Source organism: Balaenoptera ricei, chromosome X (genome assembly GCF_028023285.1).
Source record: "Balaenoptera ricei isolate mBalRic1 chromosome X, mBalRic1.hap2, whole genome shotgun sequence".
Classification (NCBI taxonomy): Eukaryota; Metazoa; Chordata; class Mammalia; order Artiodactyla; family Balaenopteridae; genus Balaenoptera; species Balaenoptera ricei.
This window is the reverse complement of record NC_082660.1, coordinates 45,728,748-45,753,862: the sequence shown is the minus strand read 5'-3', so window position 1 is coordinate 45,753,862 and position 25,115 is coordinate 45,728,748. Positions and strand designations below refer to the sequence as shown.

At 38.9% G+C, this 25,115-nt stretch overlaps 1 protein-coding gene across 2 annotated transcripts in view; it reads left to right on the top strand.

The window, feature by feature from the left end:
• The window catches only part of SHROOM4 (shroom family member 4), a 199,620-nt gene that overhangs the window by 93,749 nt on the left and 80,756 nt on the right, over nt 1-25,115 (top strand). For both annotated transcript variants that reach the window (XM_059910096.1, XM_059910095.1), the window contains exon 2: nt 9,973-10,124. In XM_059910096.1, the coding sequence (XP_059766079.1) occupies nt 9,973-10,124 (152 nt within the window). The remainder of the gene's footprint in view (nt 1-9,972; nt 10,125-25,115) is intronic.

The following is a 25,115-nucleotide window of genomic DNA, read 5'->3' as shown; positions in this document are numbered from 1 at the left end:
AGACATTGTCTGACTATCTCTCCCACTATAATGCAAGTATCCTGACAGAAAGTAAACACATATAGGAATAAATAAAATAATGCAAAATGATAAATTCTGTGAAGAAAATAAAACAAGGTAACGTGATGGAGAATGATGGGGATTGAGGTGGGGGAAACAGAGAAGGAATCTACTTGGTATTGGTGGTCAGGAAAGGCCTCTCTGAGGAGGTGGCATTTGAGCTGATAACTGAATGATGAAAGGAGCTACATAAAGATCTAAAAAAGAATGTTCTCAACCGAGAGAACAGCAAGTGCAAAGGTCCTGAGGTGAGGATTGGCTTGACCTCTCTGAAGAACAGAAAGTTTGGTATGACTGCAGTACATGTAGGAAATGAGACCAGAAAGGCAGACATAGCCAGATTCTGTAGGGCTTCTAATCTGCTGCTATTTACACTGTAAAAATCATTCCTTGGTCTCTCTGATTCAATTAGTAAACATAAGTGCCAGATGTTAATGATAGGGGTGCTTGATATTTACCCATAAGAAACCCAGGAAGAGGCACTGGCGGAGGGGGCTGGATGTGGGGGTTAAAACAGAGAATGAAAGCTCAAATTCTTGGGGGAGAGAGAGGTGGGGATGGAAGAGTGAGTGTGTACACAGGGGAAATGGTTAGGGAGGGCTGGATAAAGTTTGGAGGGAGGAGGAAAAGCACCAGAGTGACCTTGGCTGTGAGAAACAGCCTCAGTGCCTAGGTTTGTGGAGTCCACTGTCAGAAGGGTCAACCATTATAGGGGAAGGGGCAGGGCTTTGCCTTTGTGTTCAAAATCTTAAGTGGGGGAGTGAGTAGGGCAGGAGGCAAAAGTTTGGTTCTTTCTTTTCATCGAGCCTTAACCTGAAAAGCAAGCCTGCTAATCAGGAGAAAGGCTTCTGTACTGCTTTACCCTTATTGATTCCTCAGACCTTGAACTCAAATGCCCATCATTTCCTCCTTATTTTCTTCCCCAACAAATCCTGGCATTGCAAAGGGAAATGCGCTCTGATGTAAGAGCCCCTATCCAACACTAACACACGAACAATTGAGTACATTTTCTCTCCCTTTTGGTTTTTTCATTTGTGGAAACTCAGTTTTGTTTTCTGTTATTGACGCATCTCACTGAGCGGAAAAGAGATGGTATGTCACTTCTCAGCCATCACGTGAACAGGACAGTAGCTTGGAACACAACAGTATGATGGCTTACTTGTTCCCAGATTTGCAGCACTATGTGAAAGCAGCGGCAAGTGTGCCGGTTTAATTTAAAATTGGATCTGTCCTAGGGTCAGTAAGGAATGGTATTGTTATTCCCTTTGCAACATGTATATATACCTTGGTAGGTTATTTCTGTGGGAGTTGTTTGCTTTGGTAGCAGTTATGCAGAAGGATGAGAGGAAATTAAATGCCTCTTTTCCCCCCTCTTTATCTGATACTGTTCCAAGGGCTAAGTGAAGACCAAAGATTCAAATCACTGCTGGGGGAAGGGGACCTGGGCAGAGGCAAACAGTGTTCTGGGAGCAGAATGCAGGGGCCCAGCTGTGGGCAATAGGAAGCAAGCCCTCCCCGCCCCCCCCCCCCCCCGCTGCAACCCCTTGGTCCACATCTGGTAGAGGGGCACACGGGTGCCTAGGAAGGCTGGACAAGTGGGTTTCAGGCGATAGAGCTGGCCTAGTGGTTTCCAGAGGCAGCCTTTTGTCCCTTCCCTGAAGGGTATTAGTCTTTTGCTCTTTTTCTAGTCAGAAATGACTAATGTGGGGTATGTGCACTCTTTAGAAACTGTCTTTAGCTTTTTGCATAATGGGTTATAAATAAATGGCTTCAGGGAACCAGAAATGAGTTATTGAGTGAACTTGGCTATGGGATGGTTCAGATTCCAGATAGTTAATCACATTCTCTTGGGCTGGAAGGCTGTATCTAACCCATTCACATTCAGCTGGAAAGTTAAAAAGATACTTTTGATCAACTTGAAGAATAGTTTTTACATCAAAAATAGGTTGGTACTAGAGAAAGAAAGATTATATTAATCCAAGAAGAATAATTTCCATCTCTGTGTAGTAATCTGGTGATAAAAGTAACAACCACTTTTGTTTTTAATTTGGGCATTTCTTACAAGCATTCATGCACAGTTCATAAAGGCCAATAGGTTAATGTGTCCTATTTACAGTGTTTTTATATTAGGTGGTATATAAAAGACTGTTTTGTCTTTTCAGCCCCCTGGGCTCAGCTGCTAGATCTGCACACTGTACTCTCTTAATGCTGGGTGGCATCATGGACTTTCTGGTTTGTTTTAGACTGTTTTAACCCTATACAAGGGAGCTTTTATCATGGTTGTATACAGTGAGCTCTTGCTGATAACTGCTTCTAGAAGTCAGGAGCAAAGTCCTTAACATGCTACCATATCCTTTCGTCAAGTTTCTTCCACCCCGGTCCTCCCTGAACTCTACCACATCAGCTTTGCAAGGTTCTTTGCTCACTTGTACCACTGAAATTCATAGCTTATTAGACAGCTAAGAAGCATAGGTAATCCAGTAGGAGGCAGTAATGATACCTGAAGAAGAGATTGTTGCCTCTGTGACAATGGCCTGACCAAAAGTTCTGCTTCTCAGAGTGGGTAGCAGGAACCCTAGGGACCATGACAAAGAGAGGTATCTGGGAGAGACAGGAGGAACAGAAGTGGATGGCTCCAAGATTAGATAAGGGATTGATTCCGGTTTTATGATATGTCAAGATAGAAACTGGCTGGTGATTTAAAAAAACACTTCATCTTTACCAGTTGGCAGGTAAGGAAAACAAAATGTTTGTCTTCATTTTCATTTCCTACGGAAATCATCCACCTTATTGGAAGGCTGGGTATGGAAAGAAGAGCAGATGAATACTGTCTCAAAGCCCAGAGGAACAATGGGCAAACTCGTAAATTATAGGCCTATTGTAAAGACTTACCCTTTAAGTGAGATGTTTTTGCCTTGATTAAAGCTATGAGTATGTGAAAATAGTGCCCAGTCCTTGAGCCCTACCTCAGAAATATAATCTGTATATCTGTATAGTGTAGAGTTCTTAATTTTTAAAATTCTTTCTTAAATTAAGGAAAAGTTTTATATATATATATAATATATATATATATAATATATATATATATAAAATATATATATAATACATATATATAAAAAACACATATCTCAGTGAATTTTTACATGTGTATATTTCCATGTAATCAGTTCCCAGATTAACATGTAAAACATTTCCAGCACCCCTGAAAATTATGCTCATGTGCCTTCACAGTCAGTACACCCTTTCAAGGTAACTACTAGTCTGAGTTTTATCACCATAGATGAGTTTTGTCTGTTCTTGTCCTTTAAATAAAATGGAATCATACAGTATGTATTGTTTTAGTCTGGTCTCTTTCACTCAGTGTAATATTTTGACAGGCATCCATTTCATTGCATGTATCAGTAGTTTGTTCTTTCTTTATTGTTATGAAGTGTGCTACTTTGTTTGTAGGTATGTCTTGATGGATTATTCCTAGTTTTTGTCTATTGTGAATAAAGCTGCTATGAATAATCAAGTCCTTTTTTTGTGGACACATATGGTACTTTCTCTTGGGGATACTTAGGTGTGGAATTTCTAGGTGCTAGATTAGGTACACAGATTTCCAAAGTGGTTGTACAATTTTACACTCCCACCAGAAATGTGGAGTTCATATTGCTGTACATATCTTTTTTAGTGAAGTTCCTGTTCAAGTCTTTTGCCAATTGGTTATGTTTTTCTAATTGATTTGTATTTCTTTTTATATTCTGAATGTAAGTCCTTTGTCAGATATATGTATTATGAATATGTTTCCAATCTGTGGCTTGGCTTTTCACTTTTTCAGTGACATTTTAAATGAACTTTTTTTTAATTTGATGAACTCCAATATAACACTATATCTTTTAGGATTATTGCTTTTTGTATCCTGCCCATAAAACTTTGCCCACCTCAAGGTCATAAAGATGTTCTCCTGTGTTTTCTTCTGAAAGCTTTATGGTTTTAGCCCTCTCATTGAAGTCTATGATCTGGCCAAAAATTTTTTAGTAAAAATTTATATCAGTAAAAATGTTTTGAGCATGTGTCCCCAGTATACATAATTTTATTTATGGATGATACAATCTACCACCACCAATATTAAATACTAATAAAGCTTGGTTTTTTAAAAATTAGATAAATATAAACAGAACTTCCATTATCACCCTTTCCAGTAGATCATTTGTGCATAGCCTGGGATATATAAATCCACCCTGGAGACTACTGTTCTAAACCACCAAAGGCTAAATAACATTTTTGACAAACACTGATAACATTAATGTCAGCAAAAGACTTCAGTGTTAACAAATGGCTAGAGTTGACAAAGTGGGAAGAGGACCCCAATGAGCATATTTGCTGATAATGTTAAGAAACTCTGAGTTTGCTCTTCTTGCACAGTGATGTTTGTTCTCCCTTACCTGACTTACGGAGACAGCAAGAATGATCTGACTTGGTAGGAGAAAAGACAGACTTGCTTTTGGTCGCTGATGTAGGGTACAGTGCTCTTGACTCCCTATCCCTTTTCTCATTACCAAGTTCCTAGAGCTGAGCTTGGCTCTGGACTGACTTTTTGGCAAAGATACTTAGAATTTGACTTGGGGTAATCCCCGGGGAAATCTAATGAGTTGGAGCTTAGAGAGCTTTCCTTGTGAGGATTAGTAAAATAGATGGTAATTAAGCAGCTGGGGAGGAAGGAGCTGTCTGTAAGGATAGGTCATACTGTGGGGCACAGCATAGCTCCCTTGGTCCAAGGTCAAGAGAGCCGATGGGTGTGATCCACAGAACTGAACATTCTGGGGCAGCCCCTTGTAGGATTCTTAGCTGGTAAGGTAAAGAATATCTTTTCCTTTGGTGTCCACCTCCTCAGTCTAGTTCCATATAGGACTTACTACTTAGAACCATGCCTACTTACATCTTTTTAATTGGGTGATGTTTTTGAATTCTCATTTATTTGAGAGAGGTTTTTGTTTTCTGTTTTGCCTTTTGGGAAGCTGGGGTAAGGTAGGGAAGATGAAATTAGGAACAGCAGTTTCTTATTTTTCAAATCTAGACTACTTTGGAATTTGGGAGGGATTTTGAAGGGAGAAAGTTGCTAAAAGAAACAAGTTAGGGCAGGCGGTTTGTCTGCAACCTGGGACCAGACCGTTGAAAGTCATGGCAAAGAGATCGCAGAGGTTTCAAAGCCTGTATCTCCCTCGTCCAGGTCACTCTGATTGATCTCTCCTAACATGATCAGATTCTAAGGGATACCAATGGGGTAAGAGAGGGCAGATCAGAAACAGCCCCCAACTTGTGGTCTGCTCAAGTCAAACTGAGTTTCAGAATAACCACAGACTTTATTATTTGATGATCCTACTTCCTAATAGTTAAACTTCTCAAAGACAGATTATCTCCATCTCTACATTTTCTCTCTATTGATTCCCCAGGAAAGGCCAAATTGCTGTCTGGAGTGTTACTAAAAACTTGAAAATCTTTCAAAAAGTGATAAAAAGGCACTCAGAGGATATACTTATTTTAAAAAAGCAATATAACTATTGTATTCTGGGTGGACCTTTTCCATTTATGTAGTAAAAAAATCAATTCATACAATTAACTATGTTATTTGCCTTCTTAGACAACGGGCAAGCTGGTGGAGGTAGGAGAACGGGCGGGTACAGTGGTCCCTAGGTATCCGTGAGAGATTGGTTCTAGGACCCCCACGTGGATACCAAAATCCATGGAAGCTCAAGTACCTTACAGGTGGCCCCCCCCATGCATGGGATTTTGCATCTGTGGGTTCAGCCAACCAGATGAACCCGTGGAATGCCGGAACATCCTGCGGAACATGCGCCGTGGCGTAATTTGGCCAGAAGCTCCTAGAACTGGCCAAGAAAGTTTCAGTTAGTGCCTAGTTTTTCCAATAAATTTCTTGTAGCAAGCAGAGGTATTCACAATCATGCCATTGAGTTTTAATACTGCTCTTACACTATTGTAATACGCATTCAATACCTGCTGGTTATTGTTGCAGATGGTATGTCTCCTGCTGATGCATTTTTCCCGCAAGATAAACCTGGCTTAACTTTTCTTTCCTTCACTTTCTCATATTTCCTAGTTTAGTCAAAAGACCCAAGCAAGTATCTGCTAGTATCTTTTATTTAGTATAAAAGCTACTAGAAAGCCAGTAAGTACTGTTAAGTCCATTTTCCTTTGCCTTTACTCTCAAGCGACCAACTTGTCACTTTGTTGACAGTTATTAGAGCACTTCATGCTTCATTGAAGATCCATCAAAAATTTCCAATTCATCAGCTCATTAGCACAAAATGGGCGTCAGGAATCTCTTTCTCTCGGTGTCCCGACTGTGCTTTTATAAGTGTTCAAACCTTGATGGACCACTCTGAAACAATGGATAAAGACCACAGGGAAATGAGAGATGGATGTTGATTAGTTTCGAAGGAGTGAAACATAGGTGAAGGCAAAGCACAGTGGGATTATCTGTGTCAGCAGAATGGTAATGCATGACTTTGCTAACTGTACACAGGTCACTGAATGTCAGAGCTCCACAGGTCCTCAGAGACCATCTAGTCAGACCCCCACGTTTTACCAGTAAGGGTAAAAGAGGCCAAAAGAGGGGAAAGGGACTTGTCCAAGGTCAATCAGCTCTTCCCAACTTTCCAGACAACAGCTGGCTTTTGGCTATATGACCTTTATGCAATCAATTTTCAATTACTTGGACCGCTCACTGCTAGCCCAGCGATCACTTGGATAATCCAAAATGACACATAAGTTAACCATCGTTTACATTGGGCTTTGTAGTGTGTGTTTATACTGACATTCCAATGCGTCTGGGTCCAATCTGAGAATTCACAACACTTCAAATGAAACAAGAAAGCCACCCTGAAGGGCTGATTCAGGAAGAGCTGGAAAGTTGACCAGCCTTACTGAATGGACAGCATCAAATGATGCTATACAGCCCTCTCAAGAAGGACATGTTATTCTCAACATGTTTGTTGATTCACACCTCTTCTGTGCCCCAGCCAGAGTTACGATGGCACAGTGGGAAGGGAAAAACAAAATCTTTTATAGGAGAATATGCATATTGTTTCCCCTCTCTGCCTTCTTCCCTTCCCCTCCCTTCTTCCTTTCCCCTCCCCTCCCTTCCCTTCCCTTTCCTTTCCTTTTCATTCCTTTTCCTTGCTAGAAAAACGAACAGCTGCTTTATCTTCTATATAAACAAATATGTGGTTGAGCCATCGACCTGGAGAACTGGCTGTCAGGATGCCAAACAATAAATGGAAGACATGCTGGATCCCAGGAATCTAGAGGTGGAGGGGGGAGGAGGAAGACCCGCGAAGCAATACTTTTTAAAAGAGTCCAAAAGTTAGGAGGAATAAGAAGGAATCTGTTGTATAGCTCAGTAAATGCCCTGGGTTTGGGAAAGGGCTAGTTTGGGGTATAGTCCAAGGGCTCTTCAACCAAATGGAGTTTCATTTCCTGATCTGGACCTGTCTGTACTTTGGAATTTGGTGCCATAATTTGCTGGTTTGTTGTCTGCGAACCCTCACACTTGTGCTAAAATGGAGTTATTATTATTCATGTTCTGAAGGTGATGCTGCTGGTGACTGAGAAAGGGCATGGAACAGAAAAAGGGGCATGGACAATTGGCTTGAGGCTATAGTCCAAGAAAGAGTCCCTGCAAGGATTCAGATAGTGGCAAACAAAGTGGCAGTAGGGAATGCAAAATGCCTGATCTTTTGCTGCAGCCATAATTAAGCATTTTAGTTTAAAAGGTGTACCCCTCTTTCATTTTCTGGTAGAATAAACAAATCTTATTGATGTAACAAAGGGCTTAATTAACCCGAGGTGGTACTTAATATCAATACATATTGAAGGAAAGACTTGCTATGGTTAACAGTAATATGGATAATTGAGTTATATGAATTTAAAAATGGGTAGAGTGAATTAAGACTAATGTACATCAACAGGAAAAATCTATTAGCATTCATTAGTTAGACTCTTGTTTGTGGTTCTTTGTTAGCCTAAGGAAACCCTTTCAAATGGCTGATGCTGAGGGCCTTCCATGGATGCCAAAGGAATGAATCATTCAAACAGAACTTCTGAAATTCAAGTACAGCACTTTGCTTCTTCTTCTTTTTCTTTTTTCTTTCTTTTGGCAGCAGTGACTGTGAAGTAATAATGATAATGAGAATGGAAATAAGAGTGTGATCCTACTTAATTTGCTGAGAGTTGTTCCCCATTTACCAATATTGGCTTGTTTTGTCTTGAGTGGTGGCCCAGGTATTGGAACAAAGGTATATATATTCAATGTCACTTGGCTAACCTATGATTTGTCAGACAAAGGTTAATTAAAAAAATTGTTGGGTTAGCAGCAATAAATTTAATAACAGTCTGTGATTTAACTCAGAATTTCAATTTATTTGATGGGATTTTTAAAATCCTGAATTAACATTTTTTTCTGAACTCAGGAGGTCTCATCTGCCAAATTGCACATGAGCTGGCCAACCTAAAGCTCAGCAATATTCTAACTTACATGGTGTGGGGATAGATTGGAGGGATGCTATAAAGGACTGAAAGAAAGACTGGAACAAGAGTAGAAGTAAATGTAAAAACACCTGCAGCAAAGACCAGCCCTTAGCTGCGCCATTTAGTTAGAACCTGCCTTTCCCTAAGAATTGTATGGTTTAATCATCCTCAACTCTTTTGCTTCTGAGAGAAACAAACACCTCTTCCTGATTCCATTAGTGGGTTGGACCTTTTTTCATCTGCCCATCTCCATGGACATATGAACCTTAGATGGTAACCCACCCCTGAATCTGGGAGCTATGTGTACTTTGTTCATTTCTGTATCTCTAGCACTAAGCATGTTGTCCCCTGCATACTAGAAATTAACCAAAAACTTGAGGATGGGTTAATGGATGGATGAGATGTCTCCTACCACAATGGATGGAATTGATGTTCCAATAGGTGGAACTCACCTTTGTAGTAGAAATGTCACATACAAAAGTAGCCGTAAGTAAGGATCCTTGGGGGAACATTCTGCTTTGCTTTGCTTTTGCCTACCCTAGTGGCTATTATTTCTTCCTTTGCTTTCAATGCCCATGCCCCAGCCTGACTACATTCCTGCCAAGATTGCCCTTGACCAATGGAAATTCTGTAGGCTATGGTGGAACAGTGAACACCCATGTTCCCAGCACTTGGTCAGTGCCCACTGTCAACAACATACTTGTTGAAGAGATATAGATAAATGATCAGTTACTTTGTATCTTTTGGATTTGCAATTCCACTCACAGAAGGTTGAGCTGGAAGCCACCTTCAAGGTCTTCAGAGTCAACCCCTTGCTCCCAGATACTTCACATACTAACAACCCTGTGAGGTAGGGATGCTTATTATCTGTATTTCACATATGGGGCCATTGAGACATGGAGATGTTAGGTAACTTGCTTGGGGTCACAGAGCTAGGAAGTACTAGAGCCAAGATTCACACTCAAGTTTGTCAGACTTCAGAGCCTGCCCAAAGAGAGAAGGACTTGCCAAAGGTCATTTTGCTGAATCCTAGTTCTTCCGGCTCTAATTTGTGTGCACAATTTGCTATTCCATGCCCACACTGTGGAGTTCCTTCGAACATCGTTTTCTTATTTAGAAGCACTTGTCTCCCCAAATGGACTGTTGATTCCTCCAGTGCAAAGACTGCATTATGTCTGTGTTGTTTTCTTCCTCAAGGGCTTGCCCAAGCTTTACCTTCAGTAAATAATGGCCTGTAATCAGCTTCTTAGCTGCTCCCTGGAGCGTCTTGGTGCCATCCCCCAGGACTATTTGTGGCTCAGAAGTTGGGAGGAGCCAGGAAGTAGAATTTGGGGGAAGGAATCTCCTCACCACCTGCTTTCTTTTTTGTCCTCTGCAACACAGATTGAAGATGGAGGCAAGGCAGCCTTGTCCCAGAAGATGAGGACTGGTGATGAGCTGGTGAATATCAATGGCACTCCATTGTATGGCTCCCGCCAAGAGGCCCTCATCCTCATCAAAGGCTCCTTCCGGATCCTCAAGCTGATTGTCAGGAGGTAAGGCACAGGGAGATTTGCTATAAGGTGCAGGGGCCGCTGAAACCACTTGGTTGGTAGTAAAGCCTCAATAGGGGCATGTCTCTATCAATATCAAGGAAAGAGGTGTTTCATGTGAACAGAATTTTGCAAACAACTGAAGCAGAATGGCATAAGAGAAAGGGCCTTTGGTTCAAATCCTGGCACTATCTCATACTACCCATGTCATATTGCATAAATTTATTTTACCTCTGCAAGACTCACTCTCCTCATTTGCTTTTGAGAGAACTAAATGACTCAATACACACCAAGGGCCTACCTAACCCAGTGTTTCTCTGTCTCCTCCTTCATAAAAGGCTGCCACTGCTGAACCACATAGACCTTTTTTTTTTATTTTTAAAAAATTTTTTAAAATTTTATTTATTTATTTATTTATTTTTTACCACATAGATTTAAAGAGCTCCTACTCCCAGCCATGGTAGGCACTCTGGAGGCTGTGGCAAACTCTAAGACAGGAAGCCTGCCCTTGAGGAGTGTACAGTCTAACAGGGGAGAAAAGACACACATAAGACAAATTAATTAGCAATACATTTTTTTAAAGAAAGCCATAAAGGAGATTCCACAGGGTGAAGGGTGATTGTCAAATGAATTGTTCAGACAGAAATTGCTCTTAGAGTTCAAGAGAAAGAGAAAGCACTTCAGAAGAGATGGTCAGGGTAAGACTTCATAGAGGAGGTGGAATCTAAGCTAAAAGACAGGTAGAATTTGACAAAGAAACCATCAGGAGGGGAAAGGCTTTCTAGGTAAGTAGAGTGGCACAAGCAGGAGGAAGATAAGGACATATTTGGAAGATAAGGACAGTCATTCTACTGCTGCCAAAGCATCCACCTATAGATGAGCTTACCATAGGTCTCCCTTTCATTTTGCTGCTGTATCTTTGTTCTCTACTCCTGGAGCTCATACTTCTCCCTTTCTGTTAGTTTGTTTCCTTTATCCTATACACATGCCTAAGTTTTTCCATCTTAATTATTTTTATTAGAAAAAATTTTGTGTCTTCCTGTAATCATACTTCCCCCTCTGGCTTCTGCCCCATCTTCTTCTTTTTGTTCATATCCAGTCTCTCAAAAGGAGAGTCTATACTCACTGTTTCTACTTCACCTACCTTTACCTACCGTTTAGCTTTCCACCCACTGCATTCTGAATTTGACCCCCAGAAGTCCACTGAAACTACTTTGTCAAAATATATGTATTACCTCCTAGTTGTCAGAGTCAATGGGTTATTTCTAGTCTTCATCATATATGACTTACATATGGCGTTTGACATTGTTGCTCTGGATTACACCCTTCTTTGTGAAGCTCTCCTTTCTTGCTTTCAAGATACCCCATTTCCTTGTTCTTTTTCTATCTCTCTGTTCATTTTTTTAAATGAGGTTCCTCTACCCCCTGCTCTTCCTCTGCCCATCCCTTAAATGTTGGTGTTTCCCCTAGGTCTACCCTTTCTAATTTCATCAATATACCATGGAAAATCTCACCTGGTCCCCGAGTTTCAATTATCATCTGTATGTGGATGACTAGATCTCTTACGCCCCAGACCCCTATAACCAACTTCTACTAGACATTTATACTTAGATGTCTCAGAAGCATTTCACACACAACATGCTCAAAACCTAATGCATCATCTTCTTCTCCTCGCAAGCTCCTTATCTCAGTGACTGGGACCACCATGCCCTTAGTCAACCAAGCCAGAAACACAGAAGCCATCTTTAATTCTTCCATTGTTCTCCTGCTCTATATGCAAATGATTTATCCTGAGGAAAGAATACTTAAGGGGAAAGATTTTGAGTTAGTAAGGGTGAAGTTATATAGGATCCCATTGATTTATTATATTACCTCCCATTGATTTATTATATTACCTGCATAAGACTAAGCCATGCCTGCCCATGTACCTAGGTAAGAGGTGACATGTTAAATAATGTCTTATACAATAGACACATTGTCACTGACTCAGTATTGGATAGGTCATAATTTAGGTTTTAAATAAGGCTTCTTAAAGGGGCAGCTTGGTGAATTTAGAAGTTTCTGTTTTAGAATCAGATAGACACATGTATGCTACTTCCTGGTTCTGTCACATGGGAAATAATAGTTCCTATATAATAGCATGATGATTAGGTGAGGCAATTTATGTAAAATGCCTTTAACATAATAGGTTCTCAGTGAATTTCAGTCCCATTCCTTTCCCTAGGGTATAAAAGAAGCATAATTGGAGTAACCAACCACCATTATGAAATAAGGAGATCATCAAACTGTATTGTGCTTTGCAACCTAACCTTCAGAGACAAGATTTGCTGGGAAACCATTAGGGGTGAAAAAGATCTGACAGGAAATAAAGCCCCTTGAGAAATACTGGTTATACAGAGATACCAGCACTTAGAAGGAATGTAGACATGATCAGCATTGGCTTCTGATCCAGTCATAAGGATGAGAGTGTTCAGGTGTGTCACTCACTCATCCTCCCTTGGTGAGCTCCATGTCTTCTTTCTCCCTGCTGTGGTGACATCTGCCACTACCAGTCACTTAAGAGTGGCTATAATTATGGCCTTGGAGATAGCCGGGCCCTTTGGTTTTCATGGTGTGGCAGGTCCTATGGCTCCCAGAACCTACGTTGTCTACCCTTTCAGCTTCCCCATCTCAACCCCTACTGGAGGAGGCGTTCAATGACATAATTTATTAGGTGATGCTGCCCTCTTGTGGAAAACTTAACCTTCACCTATGGACTACCCTGGGGATGGTGTAGGACATTTATTCCTTCTTTCTTAGTTCAAGTTATTCTTCTAATTTATGAAAGAGCTCTCAGCACATAAAAGAAACGTGATCTCCATGAAATTTAATATTTAGCCTAGTGTTTTATACTAAGGTAGAAAGTCTTTGGTTTGAGTAAAGCAATCAACTGACAAAGATTCAACACTGAGCTTTAGGTCTGAGCTTGAGTGTTTGGGGATGAATGTAAAGAAGGAACTTCAGAAAATGGCTTATTCTGAAAAGCCAGCCCAGCTCTTCCTCCTATATTGCTCTTTAGATAATGGTTAACTAAGTCAGAAATCTAGGTGTTGCCCTCAACTCTTCTCACTTGCCTCAAGCCACTTCAATCCAAGTTATTCCAAGTCTTGATTATTCTACTTGCTAAAAACCTCTCTGTAGCCCTTGTCTTAATCCAATTGTTCATTATTTCTTACCTGGACCATTGTAATAGTCTTCTCACTGGCTTCTAATCTTGTAGTCTCACCTCCTTCCAATCAATCCATTCTCCAAATAGGCATCTAATCATGTCACTTATCTATTTGAAAAAAAGAAAACAAAACAGGACCAATAACCATACAATCACATTGGTCCCAAGAAATAGAAGATACAGACTATATTAAGGATTTGTATTCATGAAACCATTGTTTGAGGAAAAAAAAAAAGGATCTAAATATGTAAAGAAAAAACCTGCAATAAAAGAAGAAAAATTATATATATGTCTATATGGGAAACATTAACATAATTTAACTATATCAGATAAAGTAGACCTAAAATATGTACTTCAAAGGTTTGAAAACCATAATTCATAGGGTCTAATTAATAAATGTCAAAAATTATATTCTATAGACAGCAAATACACTATCTTTTCAAATATTCTGGTAACATTTAAAAAAATGATCATTGATATGCCACAAAGAAAACCTTTGCAAACTCTTGCAAGTAGACGCACTTTCTCTGTTCTCTGATGATAATGTAAAACTTTTATAAACTTGAAAACAAATTTAAACAAAAGTCTTCAACTGCATGAATATTTCAGAACACATTTATATGCAAGTATTAGCTCAAAGAAACACTGGCAGACTAATAAAAAATAACAAAAACGAGATCACGACTTATCAAATCTTTGAGAGCAATATTCAGGAGTACATTTATAGCCTTAAATATTTCATTATTAAATATGAAGAATGAAATTATGTGACTAAGAATCCAATATAATATGAAGCCGACGGGTAGGGTTTTTTTAATGGGGGGATGAATTAAGTAGATAAGCCTCTAGCAAATTTAATCAAGAAAACAATGATGAATTATAAATAAAATTTAAATGATAAATGGAATATAAGAGCAAATACAAAGGTTTCTTAAATTATAGGATACTACTAAATTGTACCTTAATAAATTTGAAAATCTCAGAGAAATTTAAAATATCTAATAAAATATTAAATGGCAAGCATTATTGAGAAGTTGCAAACTAAATGGACCTGTAATTGTAGAAACATTGGAAACAATCATCAAAGAGAAACTTCTACAAATACTTTAAGGTCAGATGTATTTATCAGCGAGTCCCTTCAAACTTTCTAGGAATAGACAAATTCAATTCTATAGCAATGTTATACAATTGAACATCTTGAAGAGTTATTCACATTGGTTTTGAAGGTAGCATCACTCTGATACCAACACCTGACAAACGGCTCCAAAAAGAACATTCTATCCAATTTCTGAACTTAGATGGAAAACCTATAAATGAAATTCTATCAAATCTACTTCAGTAATGTTGCACAATAACAATTCATTGCAAATGTTAAAAGATAATTTTTAAAAAGGTAAAATCTTAACTCATAGCGATAGAAAAATGAATGTGTTAAAGATTTTTATTTAACGTTAATAAGGAAATTGTAAGGTGTTACAACCAGTTCAAAGGATAAGTCAAAGAAGCACAAATTTAATTTAAAACTAGACCACATTAACCAATGAGGAGCTATAAGGAGAAATATATCCCATTCACAATAGCAACCAAACACATACAATTCTTAGAAATGACCTTAGTAGGAAATATGTATGAAAGAAAGAAGTTGTTTATGCTGGAAATTACAAAACTGTCCAGAAAGAGAAAATGTGTAGATGCTCTTTTTTATCACGTGGGTAAAGTCTCAGGGCACTGTTGTAATGATAAAATTAAGACACAATTTGATGGATAGTATATACACATGCCCTGGTTTAGGCATGCTTTCCACAGACAACTTCTAAACCATTATTCCTCTACCCTCACACAAAAATCCCTTTTGAAATTCAAACAAGCAGGCTTTATCATTTTCATTTCCTTACCAATGTCATCTGTCAGCCTGCAGGTCATTCTCCCACTTCCGTTTTATACTTTGGCACCTGCTTCACCATCATCTTCTCTACCCTAGTTCTTGCTGTCATACTGAAAGATTTCATTGTTCTTGTAAAGAATCACAAACTTTAGTCTTATGGGTCCTTGATCTCAACTTCAGAGATAAACCCTTCTATATCAGCAGCTCACTCCCCCGACTGTACCATGGACTGTGCCAACCTTTCAGTCAACAAATATTTATTGAATGTCTAACCTAGGCTAGAGTCTGGTGACTCAATCGTGGAACCCTGACACCTTCCAGTCTTTCTCCATTGGAGTTCCTTATCTGAATCACAGAAGAAAGAAAATAAGTTGAGTGACCATTATCTCAATTTTCCCAAGGATGGCACATAACTAGGAGTGTGCTAGATGCAGAAGAGAGAAGTTAATTCATTATATACAATGGATTCTTCAGGGCTGTGTTTCTTACTGGCGAGCATCACTTAGAAACTTGTTAGAAATGCAAATTATTGGGCATTACCATAGACCTACTGAATCAAAACTCTGAGGGTGGTACTCAGCAATATGTTTTAACAAGCTTTCCAGGTGTAAAGCTTACAGTTTGAGAACCACTGTCTTGAGGCCTTAGGGCTTAATTCTCAGGAATCAGCTGAGAAAGACTAAATTCAACTCTCTGATAACAACCTTACCTCCTTCTAGCTTTCACATACCCCATTCTCTTTACAGCTGCTCTTCAATATCATCAAGCCCTCAAATATCATTTTCGCCTATTCTGTGCTCACGACTATATCTCTAGTTCTGATCTCTCCCCAAAGCTCATATGCACAGCAGCCTGGTAAACATCTCTACAGGAAAACCCAGCAGAAACTGAAAGGCAACGTGTGTAAATCTGAACTCATTATCTGGCTTATAAAGCTCTCTCCCTTTCCAATAGCAGTTGGTGGTACTTTCATCCATCTAGCCATCCAAGTGAGAAATCTGAGTCATTTTTGACTCCTTGTTCTCCCTCACTAAGCCATGTTGATTTAACCTCTTAGACACTTCCGGAATTTATCCTCCTCCCTCCATTTTCACCACTATTGCCCTTATCATCTCTCCCCTGGACTATTTCAGTAGCCTCTTGGCTGTCTCAGATCTGTCTGCCAAGGTGTTGCCACAGAAGTAAATCTAAAATACAGATTCAATTATATTAATCCCCTACTGGAAACTTGTAAGTGGCCTTCATTGCCCAGAGGCATGGTAAATAAGGCATTGTATATCTTCATCCCTACCCATACCTGCAACTTCATCTGACACTTGTCTTTTGTGCTAGAGCAATACCATTCCCCAAGAATTTCATGCTGTTTGTCACCTCTGACTCTGATCATTCTCTGCTTTCTATTGGAGCATACTTTCCTCTTTCTTTCCTTAGTTAATGCCTTTATATTAACCTTTAAGATTCAGCTCTGGGGATGTTTCTAGGGTACTTTCTTTGATGCCTTGGGTTGAGTTAGGTGAACTTTCTCTGGCTCCCATAGAACTCTAGTAGGTTTTATCACATTGTGTTGAAATAATCTGTTTCTACGTTTATCTTCCCCATTACACCAGACCAGGAGTTGGCAACTACAGCCCATGGGCTAAATCCAACCCATCACATTTTTGGGGATGGCCTGCTACTAAGAGTGTTTTTTAAAATGTATTTTTAAATGGTTGGGGAAAAGAAAGAATAGGATTTTATGACATGTGAAAATTATATGAAACTCAAATTTCAGTGTCCATAACTAAAGTTTTATTGGAACAGAGCCATGCCTATTCATTTACATATTGTCTATAGCTGCTTTCACACTATGATGGCAAAACTCAGTAGTTGTGACAGAACCTGTCACAACTGAAAAGCCAAAAAAATATTATTTTGCCCTTTACAGAAAAAAATGTGCTGACCCCTGGACTAGAAGAACCATAAGGGGATCGGCTGCTTCATATTCATTGTTGTGTCCTCAGCACCTAGTACACCTTATGGCACATAAGAAAGATTCACAATTGTTTTCTTTTAACATCTTTATTGGAGTATAATTGCTTTACAATGGTATGTTAGTTTCTGCTTTATAACAAAGTGAATCAGTTATACATATACATATGTTCCCATATCTCTTCCCTCTTGCATCTCCCTCCCTCCCACCCTCCCTATCCCACCCCTCTAGGTGGTCACAAAGCACAGAGCTGATCTCCCTGTGCTATGCGGCTGCTTCCCACTAGCTACCTATTTTACGTTTGGTAGTATATATAAGTCCATGCCACTCTCTCACTTTGTCCCAGCTGACCCTTCCCCCTCCCTGTATCCTCAAGTCCATTCTCTAGTAGGTCTGTGTCTTTATTCCCGTCTTGCCCCTAGGTTCTTCATGACCATCTTTTTGTTTGTTTGTTTTTTAGATTCCATATATATGTGTTAGGATACGGTATTTGTTTCTCTCTTTCTGACTTACTTCACTCTGTATGACAGACTCTAGGTCCATCCACCTCACTACAAATAATTCAATCTCGTTTCTTTTTATGGCTGAGTAATATTCCATTGTATATATGTGCCACATCTTCTTTATCCATTCATCTGTCAATGGACACTTAGGTTGCTTCCATGTCATGGCTATTATAAATAGAGCTGCAATGAACATTTTGGTACATGACTCTTTTTGAATGATGGTTTTCTCAGGGTATATGCCCAGTAGTGGGATTGCTGGGTCGTATGGTAGTTCTATTGTTAGTTTTTTAAGGAACCTCCATACTGTTCTCCATAGTGGCTGTATCAATTTACATTCCCACCAACAGTGCAACAGGGTTCCCTTTTCTCCACACCCTCTCCAGCATTTATTGTTTGTAGATTTTTTGATGATGGCCATTCTGACCGGTGTGAGATGATATCTCATTGTAGCTTTGATTTGCAATTCTCATGATTAATGATGTTGAGCATTCTTTCATGTGTTTGTTGGCAATCTATATATCTTCTTTGCAGAAATGTCTGTTTAGGTCTTCTGCCCATTTTTGGATTGGGTTGTTTGTTTTTTTGATATGGAGCTGCATGAGCTGCTTGTAAATTTTGGAGATTAATCCTTTGTCAGTTGCTTCATTTGCAAATATTTTCTCCCATTCTGAGGGTTGTCTTTTTGTCTTCTTTATGGTTTCCATTGCTGTGCAAAAGCTTTTAAGTTTCATTAGGTCCCATTTGTTTATTTTTGTTTTTATTTCCATTTCTCTGGGAGCTGGGTCAAAAAGGATCTTGCTGTGATTTATGTCATAGAGTGTTCTGCCTATGTTTTCCTCTAAGAGTTTGATAGCGTCTGGCCTTACATTTAGGTCGTTAATCCATTTTGAGTTTATTTTTGTATATGGTGTTACGGAGTGTTCTAACTTCTTTCTTTTCCATGTAGCTGTCCAGTTTTCCCAGCACCACTTATTGAAGAGGCTGTCTTTTCTCCACTGTATACTCTTGCCTCCTTTGTCAAAGATAAGGTGACCATATGTGCGTGGGTTTATCTCTGGGCTTTCTATCCTGTTCCATTCGAGGTCTTTTGTGTTTCCATACAAATTGTGAAATTTGCCAGTGGTAGTTTGATAGTGATTGCATTGAATCTGTAGATTGCTTTGGGTAGTAGAGTCATTTTCACAATGTTGATTCTTCCAATCCAAGAACATGGTATATCTCTCCATCTATTTCTATCATCTTTAATTTCTTTCATCAGTTTCTTATAATTTTCTGCATACAGGCCTTTTGTCTCCTTAGGTAGGTTTATTCCTAGATATTTTATTCTTTTTGTTGCAATGGTAAACGGGAGTGTTTTCTTAATTTCACTTTCAGATTTTTCATCATTAGTATATAGGAATGCAAGAGATTTCTGTGCATTAATTTTGTATCCTGCTACTTTACCAAATTCATTGATTAGCTCTAGGAGTTTTCTGGTAGCATCTTTAGGATTCTCTATGTATAGTATCATGTCATCTGCAAACAGTGACAGCTTTACTTCTTCTTTTCCAATTTGGATTCCTTTTATTTCTTTGTCTTCTCTGATTGCTGTGGCTAACACTTCCAAAACTATGTTGAATAATAGTGGTGAGAGTGGGCAACCTTGTCTTGTTCCTGATCTTAGTGGAAATGTTTTCAGTTTTTCACCATTGAGGACGATGTTTGCTGTGGGTTTGTCATATATGGCCTTTATTATGTTGAGGAAAGTTCCCTCTATGCCTACTCTCTGGAGGGTTTTTATCATAAATGGGTGTTGAATTTTGTCGAAAGCTTTCTCTGCAGGTATTGAGATGATCATATGGTTTTTCTCCTTCAATCTGTTAATATGGTGTATCACATTGATTGATTTGTGTATATTGAAGAATCCTTGCATTCCTGGGATAAACCCCAGTTGATCATGGTGTATGATCCCTTTAATGTGCTGTTGGATTCTGTTTGCTAGTATTTTGTTGAGGATTTTTGCATCTATGTTCATCCGTGATATTGGCCTGTAGTTTTCTTTCTTTGTGACATCTTTGTCCGATTTTGGTATCAGGGTGATGGTGGCCTCGTAGAATGAGTTGGGGAGTGTTCCTCCCTCTGCAATATTTTGGAAGAGTTTTAGAAGGATAGGTGTTAGCTCTTCTCTAAATATTTGATAGAATTCGCCTGTGAAGCCATCTGGTCCTGGGCTTTTGTTTGTTGGAAGATTTTTAATCACAGTTTCAATTTCAGTGCTTGTAATTGGTGTATTCATATTTTGTATTTCTTCCTGGTTCTGTCTCGGCATGTTGTGCATTTCTAAGAATTTGTCCATTTCTTCCAGGTTGTCCATTTTATTGGCATAGAGTTGCTTGTAGTAATCTCTCATGATCATTTGTATTTCTGCAGTGTCAGTGGTTACTTCTCCTTTTTCATTTCTATTTCTATTGATTTGAGTCTTCTCCCTTTTATTCTTGATGAAGACTCAGGATTTTTTTTTACATATCCTGATGTAGGGAAGTAGGGAAGCAGAGAATATGAGTAATTGGTCCACTTGATAGTTTTCATGGTCACCTAAATTGGCGTATGAGATTGCATTCAGTCTCTTATGGGTATGGTTATTTGTGAGCCTGTTTTTAACTGATCAACTCTAGGTTCACTGATCAAAAAAAGCCAAAAAATCTTGTTTTTGTCCCTGCAAACCTGATGTCCAGATCTTCTACCAACATGATTAGGAGAAGGAACCATATTTTGGGGCTTTGTCCAGGCTACCTGCCAACCTCTCTAGCTGATCTTTCTCTGTCATGATTATGCCTCTGCCATCTACAATTATTAAATGGAAGGGGTTTAACTGTTACAACTCATTAAAACCGTATTTGTCCTGTCATGTATTAATATACCAAGGATAGGAGGAGCTTCACAGTTGACACAGTGTTAGAGAAGTCCTGGAAAGGCAAGAAATGGAAGAATTGAAGTACTGTTATAAAACAGGGATAGGTAAACTATGGTCTGTGGCAAAATCTGGCCCGCTACCTGTTTTTGTAAATAATATTTTATTGGAATACAGGCATGTTCATTCATCTACATGTTGCTTTTATACCACAATGGTAGAGTTGAGTATTTCCATCAGAGAACATATGGCCCTCAAAGCCTAAAATATTTACTACCTGGCTCTTTATAGAAAAAGTTTAAAGTATCCTCCAAAAAGAAGCATCCTCCAAAAAGAAGGTATAAAGCATCCTCCAAAAAGAAGACCTTGAGACTATCTAAAGATTAAAAGGACTGAAAGAGAACCACCACTGTCTACAAGTGAGACTGCATAAAAAAAAATCACAAAATGTTTGAACCAACAAACATGTGAGGCCAACTGATGAAGTCTTGAGATTCAATTATTCTTTTGAGTTTGGGTGATGATGTGGTTGGTATAAGGCAAAATGAATTGTATTTGTGTTCATACAAGTATGTGTTTGCTTGCTTGCTTCCTCCTATTCAAAAGATATACACACTACTATGTATTAAAAAACAAACAAACAAGGACCTACTATATAGCACAGGACCTATATTCAATATCTTGTAATAACCTATAATGGAAAAGAATCTGAAAAAGAATATATATGTATGTATATATGTATGTTTATATATATGTATACATACACACACACATATATATATATATCTGATTCACTTTGCTGTACACCAGAAACTAACACAACATTGTAAGTCAACTATACTTCAATAAAAAAGATATATATTTTTAAATTTTTATTAGAGTATAGTTACTTCACAATGTTGTGTTAGTTTCAGGTGTATAGCAAAGTGAATCAGTTATACATATACATTAAGAAAGATATTTATTGAGTGCTTCTATAATCTAGGTAATGAGCTAACTGCTGGGGATACCATAAAGAATAAAACAGACACATTCCCTGCCCATATATAGCTTATAGTCTATTGTGTTTGACCCTGGCATGACTTAGAACAAGTTTACATAACTTCTTTTAGCCATTCTTTTCCCTCCTGTATAATGAGAATGCTAATGCCTCTTTTGCAAGTTTGTTGTAAGGATTAAATGAGATTTTATATATATTTTTTCCCCAAGTCATTCAAAGAATATTTATCGAGTGCCAACTATATTCTAGGCACTATTCCAGGTATTGGTGATACAGCAGTTAATACAGTAGATTTAAAGAGAAAATCTTGCCCTCATGGAAATTGCATTTTAGTCAAATATATGAAAGTACCTGAGGCAAAGGAGGATTTAATGATTGTTCTTTTCCTTTTCCCAAATAAATAAAAAGATGGCAGTCCTTATCCTTCTGACTTTATACTCCCTGCTAAAGTACTGACTTTAGCAGGGAGTACAATACTAGTTAAAACTATGTTACACAAATTTCCTTTTAATGGCTAGCACTTTTAACAACATAGATGAGGTGTTATTATCAATCGTAATAATAATTGTCAACCAGATTAATCATTAGGTTGGATAGCACAAGTTGTGAAAAACAGCTAGTTCCAAATTGGTTTACTTCTCGTTCCTTGAGTGTGCCTCTTTGCCTTTTCTATGTTGTTCCTTGACCTAGAAAGTTTTTCACCTTTCTCTGCTGAACCAAAGACTGGCCATCCACTAAAGTCAAGCTGCAATCAAAGGAAAATGTACTGTCAGAGCTAAAAGGGGTCTCTCTAATCACTGTATTTAGCAACCCCATTTTATACGTGAAAAAAATGCCCAGGACAGGAAAAGACTCTAAGTTCACATAGCTTAGAAGTGACAGAGGTACGACTAAACAAGCAGCTTCTGCTTACCAGTTAAGCATTCTTTTCACCATTTCTGGGATGTCTCACATTTGCTACCTCCTCTAAGAAGCCTTCCTGCACTTGAGGGAGACATCATCTTCCTACACCCAAAGTACCTTCACTGTCCTAACCTTTACCTTATCTTTTCCCTCTGCCAACTCTTTTATTAATTGATCCACATCCAAGTGTTTCACCTCTCTCCTAGATGCAGGAGACTGCCAGATACCTCTGTCCAACTTTACCTTCTTTCTGACCTGCAGATTTCCATTCCAAAGTGTGTATTACCCCTCAGCCAACTTCCCCACCTAATATCTCTATTTCTGACCATGGCATATTTCCCACCCCTGTAAGTCAAGCTCACAACTGTAGAATCCTCTTCCATTCCCTTTTTTATCCCCAACAGTCCCCAAGCCCTTTCTGAGCTTCTTCTGCAGTGTTTCTAATATCCAACTCATCTATCTCCTTTGCCTTCTTCCTGCTACTGCCAGGGACTCATTACCTCTTGTCTGGATGCCCTCTAACCCATTCTCTGCAATTCTGCCAAATGAATCTCCCTAAAGCACATCTCTGTATTCATTTCAATCAGCAGTAATTGTGCTCTGGGTAAACCTCATGAATTATGAGATCTCAATTGTGCTTAGCCTGGGTCATGTCATTCCCTTTCTCAAAAAAGGCTGCAATTGCCTCCAGAATTAAGTCCAGCCATTTCATTCCAGCATTGAAGACCCTGTATAGATGGGTCTAAAGGACTTTTTTTCTATCCTCATCTCCCTGAAACTCAAGGGATATGCATTTAAAACGTTTATCTCCTCACTTGGACATACCCAATTCTTTCACTTGTGGCCTGGTCCTCATTCCCCTCTACTTCCTGGAGAAATTTTGCACTTTTGATTTCCACTCTCCTTTTTTCACATATTATCAGCCTGTTATCCTTCTCTTTGCCCTGAGTCCACCCTCTATGTCTGAAAACCAGCTCAGATCTTTCCCATCTTGAAAATAACCTTTGTCAGACCTATGTTTATCTTTAGATATTACCCTTTTTTTCTTTCATAGCTAAATTACCTTGTCTACACTCACTATTCCTACTCTTCCACTTTCCATTCACAACACAACTCATAAGAATATAATTCTGTCCCTCACCATGTTCCTCAAGTGACTCTGGCCAATATTACCAGTGACCTGTTAATTATTTAAAGCAATGAACTTTTTTCCTATTCTTATCTTACTTCACCTCTGCATTACTATGCTAGAGCTGCCATAAAGAAATACCACAAACTGGATACCTTAAAACAACAGAAATTCTTTCACAGTTCTGGGAGCTAGAAATCTGAAATCAAGGTGTTAACAGGGCCATGCTCTTTCTGAAGACTCTAGGAAAGAATCCTTCCTTGCCTCTTCCTAGCTTCTGGTGGTCGCCAGCAACTCTTGGTGTTCCTTGGCTTATAGGCACATCACTCTAATCTCTGCCTCCTTCTGTGCATAGCATTTCTCTCTTTGTGTCTGCGTCTGCATGGCCTTCTTATAAGGACACCATTTATTGGATTTATGGCTTACCTTAATCTTGTATGACCTCATCTTAACTAGTTACATCTGCAAAGGCCCTATTTCCAAATATGCTTGCATTTTGAAGTTCTGAGTGGACATTAATTTGGGGGGGGGGGGACACCATTCAACCCAGTACAGCCTTTCCTCAGTACTTAACACTGTTGAACACTGCTTCCTTCTCAAAATTTCCTCTTCCTTTGGCTCCAGTAACACTATATTTCCCCTAGTTTTTCTTTGTTTTTTTCTTTTCTATTCCTCCACTCCCCTTAAGTATATATTCTCCAGAATTCTACACAAGGTTCTCTACTCTTCTCACACTGTACAATCTGGGTGATTTTAATTCATTCTCATGATTTTACTTAGCAAGTAAGACTTCTAAATATCTCATTCTATCCCATACTACTCTCTCATATATCCCACTGCTTTCTGGATATTTGTATGCCCCCACAGATATCTCAAAAACTCCACATGTATGTGTTAAATTTATTAACCTCCACCTCCAACACCTGATGAAATCTGCTTCTCCTCCTGTGTACCTCTATATAAGTAAATAGTTCCCAGTGAACTCAGTTTTCTCAACTACTCAGTTCTGTATCTAATTGACCAAGTCTTGGCAATTTTTACCTACTGAAAATTTCTCACATTTCTCCTCACTTATGTGTTCACTGCAATAGTCCTTCAACTAGTTTATCTACCTCTAGTCTTTCCATGTTCTCCACCTCCTGAATTGAATCTGTTCTCCACACTACAACCAGAGTCTTCTTTTTAAACTTGAATCTGGTCATGAAACCCTTACTCACCACAACCCTTCAAGGTTCCCTATTGTGTTTAAGATAAAATCCAAACTCCTTAATTTGGTTGAACAAGGCCCTTTAGAATATAACCGTATTTATCTCCACACAAGCTTCCAATCTATGCTATGCCCATGTTCAACTGCATGTACTCCCCAACTATAACATCATCTCCCATATCTCTGTGTCTTTTCACATTCTGCTCCTTCTTCCTGGCATGATGACTGCTCCCTCCTCTTGTTTGCTTAGCTAACTCAAGACTTGACCAAGGCTTTGCCACTTGTAAGACTCTTTCC